A 20,484-nucleotide genomic window follows, 5' to 3' on the forward strand; every position below is an offset into this window, starting at 1 on the left:
GAGAAAGTGAGAGGAAGGAGATGGGGGAGGAGACAGAGCTTTGTTTCTGTTCTGGTGGGAACTTGACATGAAGTTAGCTCCTGTTTTCAAAACCCACACATCTCCCTTATTGCTCATGGCCCATTCTTGACAGCCGTTGCTGCTGGAGCATGGGTGGGAAAGTGCTGAGGAGGTTTAGAGATGCTTTGCAGCTTGCCAGAAAAAAAAATAATGAGTCTGCATGTGCTTGCACATATATATGTGGGATTTTGTAGTAAAAGCACAAAGAATAACTTGTCACAATGCACATTGCTCTTCAAATCATACTTACTGTACCCTCTGCCAAATGCAAACGTTTTAGGTCAAATTACTGGGAGGTTTTCACTCGTCCAAATTTTTCATTGCAGGTGGTTAAGTAACTTGCCCAAAGCCAATAGCAGAGCTAGAGAGTAGCACCTACTTCTTCTGATACCCGGTCCTCTATGGTAACCAGTAGACAGAGCTTCTCTGATCTAAGAACCTCTGAATTGTGGTGGGTTGAAAAGCACAGATCCAGGTCTGAACTTTGCAGCTTGAGTTCCTCCCTAATTCATCTCAAGAAATGGATCAAGACGGAGAGAGCAGAAAGGTGCAACACATTAACCAGGGCCCCCTCTCACCCAGCCAGTGTCCTTTCTCTTGAGAGCTATGGGAACAGCTCCCCTAGCCACTTGATTAATAAGAGCCCAGGAGGAAAAGCCGTTTATATAACCTCCTCTTCTCTAAACTTCCTAAGTGCTTTAGAAAGTGGCTGCCCTGGAAACTCAAACTGGAAACTAAAAATATTATCTCTTCCATTTATAAACATCTAGAAAGCTAATGAAGTGAGGAGTGGCAGAGATGGGGAGTGGGATGCTGAATTCCACTTGGCAAATGTGGGAAAGCCTTGATAAAACCATCTTGTTTCAGGTGGGTGTGGAGCGGAAAGCACAGCTGGAATTGTCTGATGTCACCATAAACTGGTGGCTAATGAACTATGAGAGGGTAGACGAGGATTTCAGAAGGTACCTTCTATTCTCAGCAGCTACAAAATTTGGAGGGAGATGAGCTGACTTGAAATGAAGTGTAATGACATTTTCAAGGCATTGTGCCAATTCATTCTCACCTGGACGTTTTAGCCCAAATGAAAGGGTAAGTCAGCGGTTCTCAACCAGGGGTGGGTGTCCTCTAGGGAGTACATTTAGATGGTTGCCTAGTTTTACAACAGGCTACATAAAAAGCACTAGCGAAGCCAGCACAAACTGAAATTCCATACAGACTTGTTTATACTGCTCTATATACTCTACACTGAAATGTAAGTACAATATTTATATTCCAATTGATTTATTTTATAAGTATATGGTAAAAATGCGAAAGTCAGCAATTTTTCAGTAGTAGGGTGCTGGGACACTTTTGTATTTTTATGTCTGATTTTGTAAGCAAGTATCATAGAATGATAGAGTATCAGGGTTGGAAGGGACCTCAGGAGGTCATCTAGTCCAACCCCCTGCACAGAGCAGGACCAATCCCCAACTAAATCAAGTAGTTTATAAGGGAGGTGAAACTTGGGGGTACGCAAGACAAACCAGACTCCTGAAAGGGGTACAGTCATCTGGAAAGGTTGAGAACCACTGGAGTAGGTTTCCCAGGCTAGAAAATATGGAATGAATGTGATCCACAAATACTGGTGTGGAGACACACAAATTGCATGGATGAAAGAAAGATCCTTTCAAATGCTGTCTGATCTGAGATAGGAGGTCAATTCTTTCCATGCGTGGGTCACTCTCTTTAATCTGGTGCAGAGTTCCCCCGTGCAGGCTTGGTCTAGATAATCACTAATTCAGAACCCTGGATTCAGATAGTCCTGTACCGTGGAGCAATTCAGATCCCTTCCTGGAATTTTAGAGCTGGTGGGAAGACAGAGTTTTGTTTCCGCAAAAAAAATAGAGAAAAAATTCATTCTTTTTTGGTTTTGTTGGCATTTTCCTTGGAAAACTCCTACTTTTGATGGCAATATCAAAAACCAAAACATTTGGTTTTCGGCCGAAACATGTTTGGTTTTGGGCATTCAGTTTATTGACAAAACCCTGGAATTTTCCATAGAAAGCAGACACTCTGTGAAAAAATTTGTTGGAGTCGAAGCCCCAAGTTTTCCATCAAAAAACAGTTTTGCCAGATAATTTTTGAGCAGCCTTACGGATATTGGCAGCCTCGGCCCTCACTGTGATAAGAGCCTGGGGGTTGTATTCCCTGTTGCATTGCACCTTGTTTAGTCATTTAAACCAGTGCAGAGAGGGTGCAAACTGTAACCATTCAGATTTAGTAGTCTTTTTCACTCGCTGGCTCACCCACTGACCTGATGCATAACCTTGGACAAGTCACTGCCCCGTGCCTCACTTTCCCTTCTGTAGAACATGGCTAATGATACCGACCTCCTTTGCAAAATGCTAATCAGAGCTGAAAGCACTGGAGTAGAGCTAGGTGTTATTACTAATATAAAATGACAACACATGGTACAGGGCAAATGAAGAAGAAGGAAAATTTTGCCTCATCCAGTCTGAGTTAAAAGTCCCAAGTAGTGAGACTTTCACCAATTCTCTGGGAGGCTAATCCAAAATTTCTCCTGACATATTCAAATTTTTCCTTCTTACTTTGCATCTAGTTAGCATAAAGCATTAAACATTTGGGGCCAGACTCTCCTTTGCCCTACTTCCTGTGTTGTCATTCACGTTAATAACATCACACTGCATTGCAACTGGCATGGGTTGACCTTTTCCATCTCTAGCATCTACAATTATCCTGACCTCATGGGCCTGGAAAACCGGGTTGAAATCTCACAACGTGATATCCTTTCGTAAGATTTCTGGCACTGGCCAGAAATCCCATCTGAACAGCCTCCCTCAAGGCATATCCTCACTTTTTTTCTATTCTCTTCTACTTCGATCCTTACACCTTGCCCACCACCATGAATGCCTTCGATCCTGTTTGAATTGTGGTGCTGCAGAGACCACCATGACAATGAAGAATAAGAAGGAAGGGAAGGAGTTATCTCAACATTTTTGATTGGTGAAAAATAGTTATATATGATCTCGGGGGGGGGGGGGGGGGAAGGTTTGGGATAGTTCTTATTTACCAAAACCAGCTTGCCCATCGCTAGTTGAGAGACGTATTTTGCCCAGTCTTCCCTTTCCATGCAAATACTCTAATAACCATCCATTGTCATCACTTGAGATGTTTCCTAGGATGATATATTGTTGGTTATTCACTGTCTGTTGTGTCTGCATGTATAGTTCCATGAAGATCTTTATTGAACTCTTGTTCTTTATCCTGCTGCAGTTGCAGTCAATGGCAAAGTTCCCACTGAGCACATTTGGGCCGTTAATACTTTCATGCTGCACTAGAATCAGATGCAGGGCCTTGAAGTCAACGGGAGATTTGCAAGTGACTTAAGTGGGGCCAGAATTTGGCCCTTATATTTTAAAGGATAGCTTCTGTCCTCATGTACAATTTGCACTGAAGTCAGTGGGAGTTGCCCATGCCTCCAAGAGCCGAATTTGGCCGGCATTTATGATTCCAATAGCCAAGAAGCTAATGTCACATGGACTCATGATGAAGGGTAGGGATGAAATTCAGATTTCACAAACCTCACAACTATTTTGTGGGTTCAAGTGCACAAAACATTTTAAGCCCAAGGGAGGGTCAATGTAATATACATCTATTTTTGAGCTACAAGGAAGCCTCTGCTAATAGCGATGGTTGGGTGGGTTTTTATATGGGGTATGTCTACATGGTGATAAAAGCCCTGTGGTATGGCCTCATGCTTTCAGGGCGTCGGCTGCAGGGCTAAAAATCACTGTGTAGATGTTTGGGCTCAATCTGGAGTCTGAGCTCTAGGAACTTCCCTGAGTCCCAGAGGTCAGGCTCCAGCCCGCGCCCGAATGTCTACACAGCAATTTTTCAGGCCCAGAGCCCAAATCAACTGTCCCAGGCCAGCCACGGGTTTTTTATCCCTGTGTAGACCTATCCATGAAGGCAGATGTTGATCTATCAAGCTTTAGACTAAAACCACTGATTTGTTCATGACCATTTGCTAACAGGCACAGGATTAAACCATGAACACTGGAAATATGGAATTGTCCTTTTAAGAAGTGAAATGTCTCAGCTGGTCTAAATGGCATTGACATTAATGGAGCTGCACCAATTCACACTAAGCTGAGAATCTAGCGCCGTAATTATAACACAGCAGAGAGGGCTTATAAAGCAAACTCCACCTGCAATCCCAAACCTTTCCCACGTCTAATAAGAGCCACCCCAGCATAAACACAACCCATTCTGCCGCTCTCCCATGGCTAAGAGCAATTGCCACACCGTCCCCTTCGCTTTCCATGCAAACTCTCTGCCCAAACCCTTCACACACACAATCTCGTTAGCCCACCCAACTGCTGGAGAGATGCAGCCTGCCTCCCCGCAAAACAGCTGCAAGGAGAGGAACAGTATTTAATCCATTGTGAAATATTCAACAGTCAACATGCTGCAACTTTACAAAGCCTTTTGATACTACTAAAAACCCACAAGGAAGGGCCCATCCTGTGTGCTGAAAAGCAGCTTTCCCGCAATTAGGCTTGCTATTCAAGAGGAGATTCGGTGTAAACTTTGGCACGTGTTCTGCAGACTGTGCATAGCTTCACGGGGATAGCCGATCAAGACTTTCTAGTGCCTTCGTATTGCTTAAGACATCTACCATGCAAAGGGGATTTTCTGCTTCGTGGGAGGGGAGGTTTGTCTATCCAACATTTTGTGGAAAGGGGAGGGAGCAAATGATTGAATACTCAGCATTTGTATAGCACCTTCCTTCACAAGGTCTGAAAGCACTTTACTAATGTTAATTAAATTAAACCTCCCAACACACTTGCAAGGTATTAATCCCACACACACATCTTCAGTAAGGAAAACTGAGGCACAGATAGGCTAAGTGACTTAGTCAAGCTCCTTCAGGAAGTAAGTGGCAAAGGGAAGAATCAAATCTAGGTCTCTCGGTCCAGTGTTTTCACCATAAGAGAATCTTTCCTTCTTGACAGGATCATAGAAGCAAGAGCGAAAACAGCCATGAGAGCAGAGACCTCAGCTGAATGTATCTGCCAGCTACTTTGGCCAACAAGGAGCTGCAGAATGTTCTTTCCAATTGAATTATGAGCCCTATTCAAGCGGCAGGGTTGAAGAGGGGCAAGGTTTAGTGAGCAGGCAGAAAGCACAGTAAAAACCCAATGTTCCTATCTGGGCTATCGATAGAAGGCGAGAAACCCAATTTGGAGAGCACAAGATCCAAAGATGAGACTGAACTAAAACCACACATAGAACTTACCCTAAACTTTGGGAAGATCTGTGCAGGGTCTTTTTGCCACCAAAAAAGGAGCCAAAATCCACATCTAAGATATGGAAGTTCAAAGTCATTTGGGTACCTTCATGCCATTATTACTGGCATTCACATACCTCTGCAATGCTGGGATCCAAACAAGGTCAGAAATCGGAAGAATCAGCTTGGCAGTGGATAGGACATTACATAAGGAGTCAGGAGACCTGGGTTCTACTCCCCCCACCCTCCCACTGACTTGCTGTTCAAGTCACTTCTGCTCAGTTTCCCCACCCTTACAGTGCAAGCTCTTTGGGGGCTGGGGCTGTCTCTTACTATAATTGCACAGTGCCTAGCACAATGAAGGTCCAATCTGGACTGGGATCGCTAGGCCCTACAAATAATTATACAAACCCAAAACAGCACAAGAACGCCTGCTCCCATGACATTTCCAGCCCAGTTTTGCAGACTCAAGGCATTCAAATAGCTCAGATAAGACGCAGAGAGGCATCTAAACTCGGGTGCTTATCTGAGTTGGACACCAACTCCAAACCTTTCGAAATCTGCCCAACACTAGTATCCACATGGAATTTAGTTTGCATTCAAGTCCTCAATCCCCCCTAAGCTGTGGTAACGCATACTTATTCGGGGGCATTCTTGAGATAGCAAGGGGGAAGCCTGGTGACTCTGCCGTTCTCCATCACACGGCTCTCTTGGGGTGTGCTGCAATATAGTGGTGGCATTGAAAGGGGATGGATGATGGTTTAGGGGACCATAGGTGGAACCTTTCACCACTGGATCATTGATGTAAATCTGGCCATGATCAGTAGCAGTTGCACTTTGTTATAGTGATCTGGCTGGATAGTCAGACATGATCTCTGAGACTGTTTTGAGTAAAAGAAGGTTTCCCAGGATTATCCTTGAAAAGATCATGTCTCCTAGATTTAAAATAAGGTATTGGGTTTTGCTCCTGCACTGGTCCTCATAAAATATTAAGGATGGAGAGGACAGAGAGTCATGTTGCAAAGCACAGGGCTAAGTCTGAAGAGACCTGTACTCTGTTCCCAGCTCTACTGCAGACTCCGTGTGCTCTGTGACACTTAGGCTGGGATTTCCAAAGCATAAGAACATAAGAGCAGACATACTGGGTCAGCCCACTGCTCCACCTAGCCCAGTATCCTGTCTTCCAACAGTTGCCAATGCCAGGTGCTTCAGAGTGAATGAACAGAACAGGGCAATTATCAAGTGATCCATCCCATCATCCAGTCCCAGCATCTGGCAGTCAGAGGCTTAGGGACACCCACAGCATGGGACTGTGTTCCTGACTATCTTGGCTAATAGCCAAAGATAGACCTATCCTTCAGGAATTTATCAGATTGTTTTCTGAACCCAGTTATATGTTGGCCCTCACAACATCCCCTGGCAATGAGTTCCACAGGCTGACTGTGCGTTGTGTGAAGAAATACTTCCTTATGTTTGTTTTAAACCTGCCACTTATTAATTTAATTGGGTGAACTCCGGTGCTTGTGTTATATGAAGAGATAAATATTACTTCCTTATGCACCTTCTCCACACCATTCATGATGTTACAGATCTTTATCATGTCCCCCCTTAGTCATCTCTTTTCTAAGCTGAGCTGCCCTGGTCTTTTTGATCTCTCCTCTCTATGGAAGTTGTTCCATTCCCCTAATCACATTTGTTGCCCCTCTTTGTACCTCTTCCAAGCTGAATATCTTTTTTGAGACGGGGTGACCAGATCTGCACACAGTATTCAAGGTGTGGGCATCCCATGAATTTATATAGTGACATGATGATATTTCTGTCTTATCTGTCCCTTTTCTAACGGTTCCTAAACCTAGCAGAATGTTTTTTTTGTTTGTTTGTTTGTTTTTTACTGCCACTGCACATTGAGTGGATGTTTTCAGAGAACTATCCATGATGACTCCAAGTTCACTTTCCTGAGTGGCAACAGCTAATTGAGACCCCATTGGTACATATAGTTGGGATGATGTTTTCCAGCATGCATCACTTTGCATTTATGATGCCTGAGTTTCATCTGCCGTTTTGTTGTCCAGCAAGCTGAGGGAGTGAGGTCCCAAACTCTGTGGAGTGGGCTGCCTAACTTCCTTGGGCTTTTTAGAAAATCCCAGCTATAAACTCTCTGACTCAGTTTCCCATCTGTTAAATGAGGCTAATACTTCCCTAGCTCCAGGGATGTAGAAGGGATAAACAGATTATGCCAGAGAGCTGCTCAGATCCTCGGGTGATGGGTGTCAGGTGAGTACCTCGCTAGAGTTTGCAGGTAGTATACAATTGCCTAATGTTATTTATTAATTTACAATGATTAATTGAGTTTGAAATGCTGTTTCTTTTAGAAATTTATCTGTACCGTCCCTTTTATGCAGAGCACCACTAACACCTGTCCATTGATAGGAGCTAGCTCCAGGACCGCAAACGACATGGGAAAGGTCCAACTGCAGAGTTAGAGGCAATCGCTCGAGACCTACTGGAAAATTTGGTCCAAAGGGTGTGTGAATCAGTCATACGTACCCTACTCATTGTTATTAGTATAGCAGTAGCACCTGGTCACGGCCCAGGCCCCCACTGTGCTGGACGCTGTGCAAACACACAACAAACATACGGTCCCCATCTCAACGCATTCACAGTCTAAGTATTCATAATCTAATGACTCATTTCTCTTATGCAAAAATCTTCCAGAATTTAAAACTAAGAGGGTTCTATGGAAGTTGAATAGGACCCTGCAATCTTATTGATTCTAACAGAGAATGATCTCCTCTCTATAGGTTTTTGGAATCACTCTATAGAATTCTAAAATAGAGATCAAATTTGCTGTGAAATTCCAGAAGGTGGCCATAAACCTTGTAGAATTTAGTAGGACGTGATAACTTCTCTGTTGGATTTTTGTAAAAGGCTCGCCATTTCAAGGGTTAATATCGAACACAATCTCCTGCCTCTTTCGCCCCCCCTCCTCCCCCTTTGCTCGCTGTATCCCGTTCTGGCTAGAAATCGGGGGGGGGGGGGGAGAGGAGAGGGAATGTTTGAGCAAACTCAGAGTTTTCCCCGGCTCACCATCACTCAGCTGTGGTGGCAGCACTGGGGTTAACCACAAAGGAGCCCTGTAATGCAATGATTTCTGGTTTATTTCAGCAGGGGAAGTGTGTCCCTGCCTGATTAGGCCGATGGTTTCCTCTTTTCCCATAACCTCCAGACCCCCATGATCGGAGTGTTTACTTTCTGAAATAAAAAATCTGCTAGTGTTTTTCTTTTTCAGGGCATGTGTATTTTGGGAGGATTTGGGGGCGGGGGGAAGTTGAATGGGATGGGAGGTTTGCACACACCTCCCCTCTCTCTTCCCCACCCCCAGCTCTTATCCAGCTGCAGCCTCTGAGCAGAGACTTCTGGCCTCAATGTAAAAGAGCGAGCAAGAAAAACGTATTAATGAGGGAGTTCAGTCTCCTGCTTCAGCAGCTATAAACACAGTGAACATCTGGAAGGATGGGAGGGGGCACTCCATTCTGCCAGGAGCTGAAGGAAACAGGCTGTTTTTCCAGGGTTCCAGCCCCCCCCCCCACACACACACACACACACTCCTCCCCTGCATATCATCCAGCCAACCATTTCCATTCAAAGATAAATTAAAGAGGGAGATTTGCTGGAAAGCTCTTGCCGGCCCTGTTCGGATGGCACTATGACAGGACTAGACAACAGAGTCTACTTCAAGCCCTGTTCAAAGCTGGGCTTAAGGGTAGGCTAGCCCTTGGCCCACCCCCTCCACCCCACTCCTTCACCCTAAGCTCAAAGTGAAGCACTCAGATTCAAAGACCTTGCCAATAATTCTCTCCTTCCCATGACCCACCAGGCCCCTGCCTCATTCTGCAGGCCAGAGAGGCAGGAATGGCTCAGATGAGGCCTATCTGAAGCAAATGCAAGCTCTGAACCTTCGGAGACTGACCGCATCCCGAGACAGAATGCGTCTTCCATGGTAACCCTCAAGAGCTTTGTGGCAGCATCTCCCAGCTTGTTGCTTATCTGACCCAATGAAGATCTTTACTCCTTCTTTCCTACACGACCCTCAGTTCAGCTAATTTCCCTGCAGCCTCTTTACAGGCTATTTAAGACAGTGGCTAGAGCTGCTGGTCACCTTTTTGCCAAGGTCTTCGTGCTTCTCTCTGCAAGTCTCCCAGCAGCATCCCGGGGCATCTCTGTCACTAGCTTTTAGAGTGCACAACATGCCTCACAGACTGGAAGCTCTGGACATGGAAAGAGATCCCACTTGCCCGTTCCTCTGGTGGCCATCTAGACCAGGACAGGTTTTTTCAATCACTGGTCTAACTCTTTAATTCCACTGTTCAATGCACTTCAATGGCTGGGCCACAGAGGAAATGAGTCTACTACTGCTACTGCATGAAGGAGTTGCTCCTTCAGCTCCAACAATTAAAGCCTTTATGCTGGATGTCCCAGGCTCAATCCCTGGTGGTGACCTAGTACAAAGGGCTCTTGAATCTCATCAGGCAAGAGACAGGATTTTCCAGACTCAGACAAGAAACAAATAGCAAAGCAAAACCCTGGATTTTTATCATCCCGCTGCTTAAATGAAAATAAACCTTCAGTGTGCACATCGGCACCATCTTATAGAGGGGATACATGGAGGTGGAGCCAGGCAGTTTCCCCCACTGTCTTGCCTCCAGAGAGATTCAGAAAGTGCTTTCCACATGGACTTGCAAAAATTATAGTCTCAGGGTCCGGAGTGATTCATATAGGGTCCAGAATGCCCAGATCTCCCACTGATACAAACGGTAGGTGGGGGCGTCTCAACATAGCTCATAGAAAGCTCACCCCTTGCAGGATCTGGCCCTAAGTAGGGGAGATCAATTACTTCACCCACCTCTGGGGTGGAACGTAACACTGCACAACGACTCAGCACATGAAGTGGAGCATGATTCCCTGTCCCCCTAATGCTGCAGAGGGGATTCAGAGGTGGAGTGCAATTACTTAGCAGGATTTGAGCCACAGCACCAGGGCTGAGAGCCCGGCCTTCGTTCACAGTGCCATGGGAGATTTAGCGACCACAAATGGTCCATGGTTTTATGATTCAGCTGAAAGGAACAGAGGCGCCCTCTCTCTTCGCTGTTGGGACAGAATAAGTGCCCCTTAATGGAGAGAACTGTGTTTGTTCTCCACTAACTCCAGAGCCTCCATTTGGAGCAGGCAGTGTGATGCAATTAAGTTCCCAGCCAATGCAGCATCATGGGGGTGAAGGGGTCCAATGAAACCAACTCCAGTCAGGTTATAAACAGAAGCAGACTCCCAGGCTGTAGCTGTCGTGAGGGGCTGCATTGACTCAGGCTGGAGGATGATGAGAGACCGAGGCAGAAAGAGCCCATTCATTCATTCATTCATTCATTCATTCATCCATCCATCCCCAGCTCCCGTTAAGGGCCCTGGGCTGGGCTGCTGCAGACAGGGTGGCAGTGAATAAAGAGAGGGTATGGGGGCGGGGGGGGGGGGAGAAAGGAGGCAGGAGAGAAAGACAGTGAGAGATGGGACAGTTGTGCAGGGAATTTCATGCAAATACACTCCCTTCATTTAGTCTAGTAGCGAACAAATATCCTCAATTCCCATCTCCCCTGCCCTTGGTCCAACCTGTCTTCCTTGGATGCCCCCTATGTTTCTCTCTGCCCCATTCCACCCCACCCCCTCTGCTGGAGGGGTGGCGGAAGGGATGGTCCAGTGGAAGCCCTGCCCGAGGGTGCCTGAGAACTGCTGTCGGGGCTCCCAGGCACACGCAGATGTGCTTTTCCCTGTGAAAAGAAGCCCATTCATCTCTGCAGAGAGAGTGCAGGGGAGGCAGCGGCATTTGGGGGTTGGGGGGCAAGTGTCAGAGGAGGCTGAGAAAGGGAAGGAGGCTGCTGTTAAAAATAGGATAAAAGAACATGGAAAAATGCAGAGCATTTTTTTTTTTTTTTAAACGTCACTTCGAAAATGTGCTGCAGCTGGAGAAGCCGTTGGGGGCTGAGCCATGCTGGCCTTCACTCCCCTCCTCTACCCCCCCCCCACATCCCCCTTCCTCTGAGAGAGGGCCTGGAAAACAGCCCAGAAAATGCACACAAAGAGAGCCTTCCTCTGGGGAACTCCACTAGAGATGGGGGGGTGGGGAGGGGGGAAGAGGGGGGCATGACAGGGCAGGTTTCACAGCAAATCTGGAGCCACAGAGGCAGGATCTTTGTGGGGGAGTCCTCACAGTCACCAGTCACCCAGCTGAGAGCAGCCCTGGTGAATTTGTTTCTCATTCCTGAGCCATAGGCCCTGCCTCTGCCTGATTCTGAGTGAAGATCACAGCGAAGTGTGAGAGTGTGGGAGAGAGAGAGAAAGAAATTGGGGGTTCCTCCTTGGTCCTGGGAGGGACAATACATGACATTTTGCCAGCCATTAAGACTAGGCCCCCACTTGCATTCAGCATTGAGTTCTACAAGGCAAGAAGAGTTTGAACTTGGGTTAGTACCCATCACTTCAGATCTAGCTCCTTGGATTCTAACAAGTAGATGCCACAGAAGTACCATTGCACTGGCCTGGCTCTGGCCAGAGCTCAGCTGGTGGAGCAATTTCTATGGGTCTGCCACAGCCAGCTAACTTAGAGCAGCCAGGGACAATTTCACACTCCGGCAGCCCTATAAACAGGGGTCGGGAAGGTGGCACAGAGACAGCTTGTCCCACCCTTGCTGCGCCAAGCACGAGCTCCGGTCTGCGGAGGATTCAGCCCAGGAGCAGAGGTTGGGAAGAAGATAACAACGGACGGCTTGGTAGCATGCAGTGGTCACACACACCATGTGGGGTCACACACTGCGTTGTTGCAGCCCCCCCCCCCCAAGTCCGATCGATCAGGAAAAGAGGGTTTCTGATTGCCTCAAGGGTTGCACAAGACAAGACCTGGAACCCAGTGCAACAGTCAGGAGGCTGTTAGTGAGATGAGGACTGGCTCCAGGCAGCTGGGCAAGGGCACCCTTCTGAAGCGTCACATCCTCACCCCATTAATTTAATTGGCTTCCTCTGTACCTGATGTACCAGAACAGCTGAGTGATTTGGGGAGGGCAGGTGGAGGGAGGGGGGAAATGAAGAGGCTGGTTTGGATGAAGCAGCTCACCCTTTAGCACAAGATGAACCTGCACCAAACCATTGGAGTTCCCATCTGAGCACAAAAGGGCAGATTGACAGACACAGCGGGAGTTACAGCAAGTCTGACTAGAGAGCAGGGAGAGAGATTTCCAGGCCAGTGTGGCAGGTCCGAGAAACATTCAGGGACTCAGCAGAACATTTCAAGCCAACCATCAGAGCATTTTGAGTAGGTGTGGCAAAATTCCATTTTTATTTTCCTAATGGTGGCAGATGTTTAAGTATTGTTTTCTATTTTTATCTATTTAGATTGGGGGGGGGGAGGAAATCAGACAATGGGAGAGTCAGAATCATTTGAATCTCGATGTCTACTGTCTTTCAAGAGTTAAAGCTTTATAACTGTTAAAACACAAAATGATCAACGTCATCTGTCAAAATATACAAATCAAATATCCAAAAGACAAACTCTAATTTTCTAAAGCAGCATTTTTCTTACTTAGCCCATCTGTAAATGGAAATATTTTTTCATTGGTTATTTGTGTGTGTGTGTGTGTGTGGTGAAAAAATGACATTCATCAATAAAAATCTAATCCTTCAAAGCCTATGTATGAGGCTCAAAGCCTTTATCCTGCCTCCCCCGCATTCATAGTGGACAGTCCCTTTTATGCAAGTAGCCTCATTGGAAACAATGGGACCATTTGCATAGTAAGGGGGGCAGAATCTAGCTCTCAGTAGCTATTTCTGTCACCTCCTAGGCTAGGTTTTATTCTCATTTACTGCTGAACAAACAGGGGACCCAGGCTCATTGTCCTCGGCAATTTAATGAAGTGATGCTAACGTATGATCTATGGTGGGACACACCTCGCTGTTAGGATCTGTTGAATGCAGCACAAAAAGATTCATGAAAATTTCCTCTTCCTGAACTAAAGTAATTTCAGCCGACACTCCCATTAAGAACAGGATTATTTTACCACTAAATCAAATAAACCTGTGTATAATGGCAGAGCCTACTGAAATATCCCCAGCTACAGAAGATGCTGCCAAGAATATTTCAGTTCTCAAATCTGAATATTGCCCTCAGATCTGGTTCTCTCCAATAGTTTTGTGCTACTCCTGGCACCAGGCTGACAACTGGGGACACTGAAGGCATCTTTCATTCCACTGAACAGGTATATCTTGGGCAATGGTAGAGCAAGATTCCACCTCAACTTAACCCTCTAGGGGTCACATGCTTCCAAACCACACACCCATCATCTGCAGAGCTGGATAAAGTGCTGGAGGGGGGGGGGGGGATTTCTGGGATGTGTGGAGGCCTCTCAGTTCGGCCAGGGGCCACTGCCATTTCACACAGAGCACAGCAGAGGGTTGCTAACGCCTAGCTTCATACCGGTGACCTAGAAAAGTGAAGGGCTCTGTATCCTATTGAGAGTCCCTGGAGCCACATCACAATGATGAACCAGATGAGGACAAAGGCAGAAGCTAGCTTCTTCTGCAGAGAGACAGTTCCATTCCTGGCTGCCTGAATCCTGAATGAGAATTTGACTGATCCAAACCAAAGTCTCAGACAGAAACTGGGCAAGGCCACCATCCCCTCACAGGGATCCCCAGTCCACCCTGCACTTGGTTGGGCTAGTCATACCATGAAGACAGCACTCGGCTGGCATCAAGTGATACCTCCACTCCTGCACCTGTTCAGGATGCAAGGGGAGTCAATTCCCAGGGGCCTAATCCTGCCAGGTGCAGAGAACCTCGTGCAAAAGCAGAGCACCCTCATCTCCCACCAAGGCAGGAAGGCTCAGGCCCCTGACACTGCAAACATTTACACTGTTAAATCACCTGTCTGATTTTCCATAAAGGTTGGGGCCACAATGTGAGTAGAGATTTAGTTTATCTGACTCCCACTTGCCCACCTTTACTGCAAGACCCCGGATTTGGGTCTTTCTCCACCACTGCGGGTTTCCATGCACCAGGGGACAGCTTGCTAGAGCCGTTTTCCCTTTTCATTTGGGGAATGTAATGCTTATAGAAGAGAGACAGAGAGCCTGGGCTAGTCACAGAATGAGCTGGCAAGTGTCTTGGAGGTATGGACACAGTAAATACATCTCAGTCCTGCAGTGCCATTCCACTGCCCCGCACTGTCCACTTCCTTCAGTGTACCTTACCCCAAACCTGCAGTTCCAATCCTGCGCCTCCCCTTACCCCCAAACACACCCCTCAGTCTCAACCTGCATCCTGCTATTCCGGTCTTCAATCCTGAGCTACACTCCACCCTGCTACTCCACTCCTAGAGCTCCCGCCCAGCTCTGCCAAGGCCCCTTCTATTACATCAGCCCAAGGGAATTAACTCATCTTCTGGGCCTCACTGCTGACCTGGAGCACGCCCTGAAATTTCAGTCCTAGGCCCTCAAAGGCCTCTGCTACTGTACTTCATTCCTCAGCAAACACTTGATTTTCCCCTCACCTGAGCAGATAGAGCAAGTGGTGCAGTAGGTGCGTTACAGCTGGGAAAGTTCACCACGGATTTAGGATGGGCCGTTCACTTTAAGGCTCTCAACCAGAGAAGAACAAACCTTTCCTGACACTCTGCACAAGAACACTCCGCCCGGCTGCAGCAAGTTACGCTCTCGCATCTTTGTGACGCAAAAAGAGCGATCAACATTCCAGTTGCAAATTCTTGCTTTTTTTTTTTTTTTTTTTTTAAACATAACCCCTCCTCCCATCCACTCCCCCCAATGTTTATGGTCCAGTTAAACTCCAAGTCACGCTTTCCCCTATTCATATCACTCCATAATCTTATCTGACTTAGAGCGCAGTGTAAATAAACTCTCTCTAGCATCAAAGGCAAAAATTCTCCTGTTAGTGCAAGCGAGCCTGAAACTTTTAGCAAAGCTGCAGCTTTGCATCACAAAGGGACATTTTTACACTTTGGTTTTCCTTCTGTTTCTTTTATCAACACGAGGACCATCAAAACAAAATAGCCTCCTCTTCATAAAGAGATTAGAAGACAGTGGAGGACTTGTATGTGTAACCAAAGGGCAGAGGAGCAGAAATGAAAGTGCAGAGCGATATATACAAATAAGGGTTTCCTCTCAAGTAAAATTAGAAACTCTTCTAGACCATAAAGGCAAGACAGCATAAAAGAAAAAAAAAAAGCCAAAAGGTAGATTAATTTAAAGTACAGTAGAGAGACTTGAAGAGAAGAATCCCCTACAGAGATCCTGCCAGGGGAAATCAGATTTCTTTTACAGATACTGCCCCACTAAGGACTGATCTAAAGCCCACTGAAGCCAATGGGAGTTTTTCCATTGATTTTGAACACTGCTTTGGATCAGGCCTTGAGTAAAGCTTATGCTCAAATAAATTTGTTAGTCTCTAAGGTGTCACAAGTACTCCTGTCCTTCTTGCGGAACAGACTAACGGCTGCTACTCTGAAACCTGCAGCTGCGATATTTCACAGACCCTGTTGGAGGACTGGGGGGCTGGGTCACAGGTACTCTGCTCCCCCGAGAGTACACTCTCGCAGAGAAGAGGAGAAACACAGAACTTTTCCAGGTTACGGCGTTGCCAACGTTCGAGTACATCCAAATGTCGCGAGGACAGATTTTGTCAGAGCAGAGAACCAGTCAGACAGTCATGGTCAGACCAGTCACCCCCAGAGTTGAGTGAATATCCAAATTAAGAAACGAGGAGAATATTCACTTGCATACAAAAGGGAATTTTAGTCGAGCCGCATTCACGGCCTGCCTCCTGCTAACATACCAAGGCTTGAGCTTCACTACCACGACTGCTGGCAAAAAGAAAAAAAAAAAAAAAAGAGAGCAAACATTTTTAGTTGAAATGCTTGAATATTTGCCAAGAATGATTTTTGAATTATACACTTGATTGTAAAATTCAGCAGTTCGGTTGCATTGTTTTGTTGCATTAATCATGTCATTTCATTGCTTTTCCCCGAACAGCCAGCCAGTTTACGTAACCAACAGTGAGTGAAAAGGACGCCAGCACAGGCCCTGTGTAGGTTTCAGTGCTGCATAACACGTGATAGGCTTACATGGGACATAAATGATGCAATAACCTCATATTGGCTTTCTGCCAGGGGTCACTTTTGCCCAGCCTGAATTTTATTTTAAGTGCTTATTTGGCCCTACATTACCATAGTACGTGAACATCTGCCTGTCTTTAATGTATCTATTCTCATAACCCCCTTGGGAGGCAAGGCAGCGCTATTATCCCCATTTTACAGATGAGGAAACTGAGGCACAGAATGACTAAGTGATTTTCCCTGCTCTGCCACAGACTTTGTGTAACCAGGGCTGCCAAGTCCTAGAAAAGTGCTCTAACCCAGTGGTTCTCAAAGCCGGTCCACCATTTGTTCAGGAAAAGCCCGGGCCGGGCCAGTTTGTTTACCTGCCACATCTGCAGGTTTGGCCGATCGTGGCTGCCACTGGTCGCGATTCACCGCTCCAGGCCAATGGGGGCTGCGGGAAGCGGCGTGGGCCGAGGGATGTGCTGGCCGCCCTTCCCGCAGCCCCCATTGGCCTGGAGCAGCGAACCGCAGCCAGTGGCAGCCGCGATCGGCCAAACCTGCAGACGTGGCAGGTAAACAAACTGGCCTGGCAGGGGCTTTCCCTGAACAAGCGGCGGACCAGCTTTGAGAACCACTGGTCTAACCCACTGTAAAATCCTGCCTTTTTGCAAGTATTCAGGTTGAACATGCAATCGGAGATTCACATTGTGTCGGTTAGTGACATGAGACAGAACAAATTGCAGACATGACTGTAGTATTCCCAGTCTGAACAATCTGTACAGCAAGAATTAGTCACTGATTAAATTTGTAATGACTTTCAAATTATGAATAAATTGGAGAATCTCATGCCGTTTGAGGATGGCAAAAAAAAGCTAAAAATGGTGATTGCGTGACACTGTAATACAAGTTAAGACCCGCAGTCAGGATAACAGCCCCATGGAGCTAGGTGCTGTACAAACACTTTGTCTCTTGTCTCTTTCTAACTTGGGCTCAGCTTCACAAGTCTGTGAAAAAGAGGTAGGTGCTTCCAAGCCACAGAGACACGGTGGTGGGGAAGACACCCACTGATCACTTAGTGGTTTGACACTTTTACCTGGAAGGTCCACCTGATTTTCGGGGTTATTTCTGTGGAAGTCTGGCCTCTTGAAGTCATGTTCTAGGGACAGCAATTAGTATGGTATCACCCAAGAACCTCAATCATTGATCAATCCCCCACTGTTCTAGATGCTGGTCAGACAATAAAAAACAAAGACGATCCCTGCCCCCCAGAGCTCAGAATCTTTTGGACAGACAGATGGAGCAGGGGGAAACAAGAGCCCCACAAAGCGAAGAATTTGGTAGTAAAGTTGGAGTCACCGCTCCGCCGGACAAGATCAGATTGCGAACAGCGGATAGGCACGATGGTACATGGGAGGGCTCACCCCTTTAGTGGGACTACAACCTTCCCCTCTGAGTTAGTTGCAACACATGGTTCTGAACTAGGGGGGAGAAAGACTGCGGTCCTAGCTGGAGAATACTTTCATTCACAAAAAAGGAAACCAAGACCTTTGGCTCTGAAGCCATCTTAAGGAAATGCTGTTGAATTTAATAATATTCCCTAGCTCTTATGTAAATTTTCATCAGCAGATATCAAAGAATAGGAGGTCAGTATCATTATCCTCATTTTGCAAATCAGGAAACTGAGGCACAGGGGAAATCACCCAGCAGGAGAGCCAGGAATAGACACCACGTCTCCTGAGTCCAAGTCCCATGCTCTAGCCACCTGGCCACACTGCCTTCTTATTGCCTCTTTAGTGCCATTCACCAATTATTCCTCATACCATCCCCAAGAGGTCATCCACATTTTATAGATGGGGAAAAACTAGGGCACAGCATCATTAACGTGACACTGGGATTAGAACTCAGGAGCCCCAGGGTCCCACTCCTGTGTACAAAAACAATCTGCGAGGAAGTCAGTCCAGGTGGAGGATGGGCCAACTCTGTTAACCAGGCCCAGAATCACAGAGGATGTGACCAGCTGTTCATATTCAGCTTGCTCCTCAGTGCACAATCCTCTTTGCAGTCAGCAAAGACCCCATGAGGATCCTGTAGCTGCGAGCCTGGAATTCCATCCAGCATGGAACAGAAGTGCATGTATATACTAGAGCATACCTGGCAGACACACCCCTGCAGTCACCTCCAGCAACATCACTTCACAGGAGTCCAAATCCTTGCCCTACCATTCCTCTACGTCACAAGAGACAGACTCCATGGTAAGCTACACAGATGGCAAGGGGGAGAATAGAACCTGGTCTCCCCACACACAGGCCTCTACCTCTTGAGCTAAAAGGAGAATCTCTAATTGGTCTAAATAATACTAGGGCTTTTATCTTTGTAGGCCTATCGCCACTAGAGGGAGACAGTCACAAGTTTAATGTTGACTCCAGAAGAGGGCAGCAAGACAGACTCACGCTAGACATAGTATTGGTATTACACACACTTTTTAAGCAGGGTGGCTGTGCCTGCCCCTACCCCCACCTTTTGAAAACTTGAACTCAGCAGGGACACGACAATGGGACAGACAGGGGGTTCAGCCCCTGTCTGTCCCATTGGCCCCTGACCAGAGGTGGCTGGCATGACGGAGGGCCAGATTTCAATGAATGACACTGCAACCTGCTGCTTGCCTCTCTCTTTCCCCCCCCACCACACACACACACACACTCTCTCTCTCTCTCTTGCAGTCCTGGAACCCCTGTTAGAGGCTCCATTGAGCTAGGCACCGTACAGGTATTTCAGCAAGAAAGTAAGCCCCTGTACCAAAGAATTTACAATCTTATATCAAGACAAGACCAGGGCAGAAGCGAGAGGGAGAGTCGGGTGGGAACAATAACAAGATAACATTAAGATTAAGATTGTCCAGTAAGCAGTAATTTATTGCTCAACCCAGCCTAGCCGGGGTCAGATAACAGGCTTCTATAGGCACCGCCATAAAAAAGGAAGTTAGTACATTGAGACCAGGAGGTTGCAAAGTTCCCCCAAGAAGCTCTCCCCCCAAAGACCCAGAATGCTGCTCTTTAGATGTAAGCCATCTGCCGAATCCTACAGAGGACACAAATAAAATCCCTCCCACGCTCACAAAGGCACCTTCAACTCATCCGCCATCTTTTAGTAGAAAGTGGGCCTACCTGAGTTGTAGCGTTCTAAGCCAGTGGGCACTTCTTGAATGGTGGACTCATCCCAGACTGGGTAGCAAATCCTTTGCTGGTAGCAGGTGGACTGAAAGCCACAGCTCATCCAAGGATCTTCATAGGAATTGGCAGCACCCTGCCTCAATTACAAGGGAGAGACATCAGCTGATAAGCAGATCTAATCAAAACATAGCACAACTGCTCCTTCCCCCCCCCAAAAAAAGGGGGGGGGGGTGAGGGGACACTCATGAAAATATCTTCCGGGAGAAATTTCAAAACACACATTTTGATCTAGAGTCAACTAAAAAGATATTTTGTTTGGGGCTTTGGAAACAAAAAGGAAACAAAAACCCAGAGGGATGCAGAGTGTTCTGGGACTCTCACTGGAAAGCCCAGAATATTTTCCTGCCCACTTCTGCAGGCCTGAGAGGTTTGGAAAGTGCAGCATACAAAGCTTAAGGCTGACTCGAATCCAAACACCAAAACCTTTAGCCCTTTGCTCACAGCCCAGGACCGGCTCCAATTAGTGGGGATCCATAGCCACCAATTAAAGCAGGCAGCAGAAACCCAGTGGACAGCAGCTGTGCACCCACCTCCAGCCCTCTCCCAGAAATCTCTCTCCTCGGCACTCTGTTGCCCACAGGTGCAAGCTGCGCCCCTCTTCACCCATGGGAGAGAACTGAGCTGATATTTTGTATGCCTTTTCTCCTGCTCTCCACCTATTTTGGGGACAGAAACTAGTTGATAACATCCCTTTCTATATTCGCTCATGCTTATGGCCTCATTCGCACCACCTCATAGTCCAGCAGCCATCA

At 46.8% G+C, this 20,484-nt stretch overlaps 1 protein-coding gene across 3 annotated transcripts in view; it reads right to left on the reverse strand.

The window, feature by feature from the left end:
• Window positions 1–20,484, reverse strand: part of ETS1 (ETS proto-oncogene 1, transcription factor) — a 121,739-nt gene that overhangs the window by 83,821 nt on the left and 17,434 nt on the right. For 2 of the 3 annotated variants that reach the window (XM_054005417.1, XM_054005416.1), the window contains exon 3: window positions 19,667–19,805. In XM_054005417.1, coding sequence (XP_053861392.1) covers window positions 19,667–19,805 — 139 coding nt within the window. Of the gene's footprint in view, window positions 1–19,666; window positions 19,810–20,484 lie in introns of all 3 variants that reach the window. The other variant, XM_054005418.1, reaches the window with a different exon arrangement.

This window comes from Malaclemys terrapin, chromosome 15 (genome assembly GCF_027887155.1).
Source record: "Malaclemys terrapin pileata isolate rMalTer1 chromosome 15, rMalTer1.hap1, whole genome shotgun sequence".
Classification (NCBI taxonomy): Eukaryota; Metazoa; Chordata; order Testudines; family Emydidae; genus Malaclemys; species Malaclemys terrapin.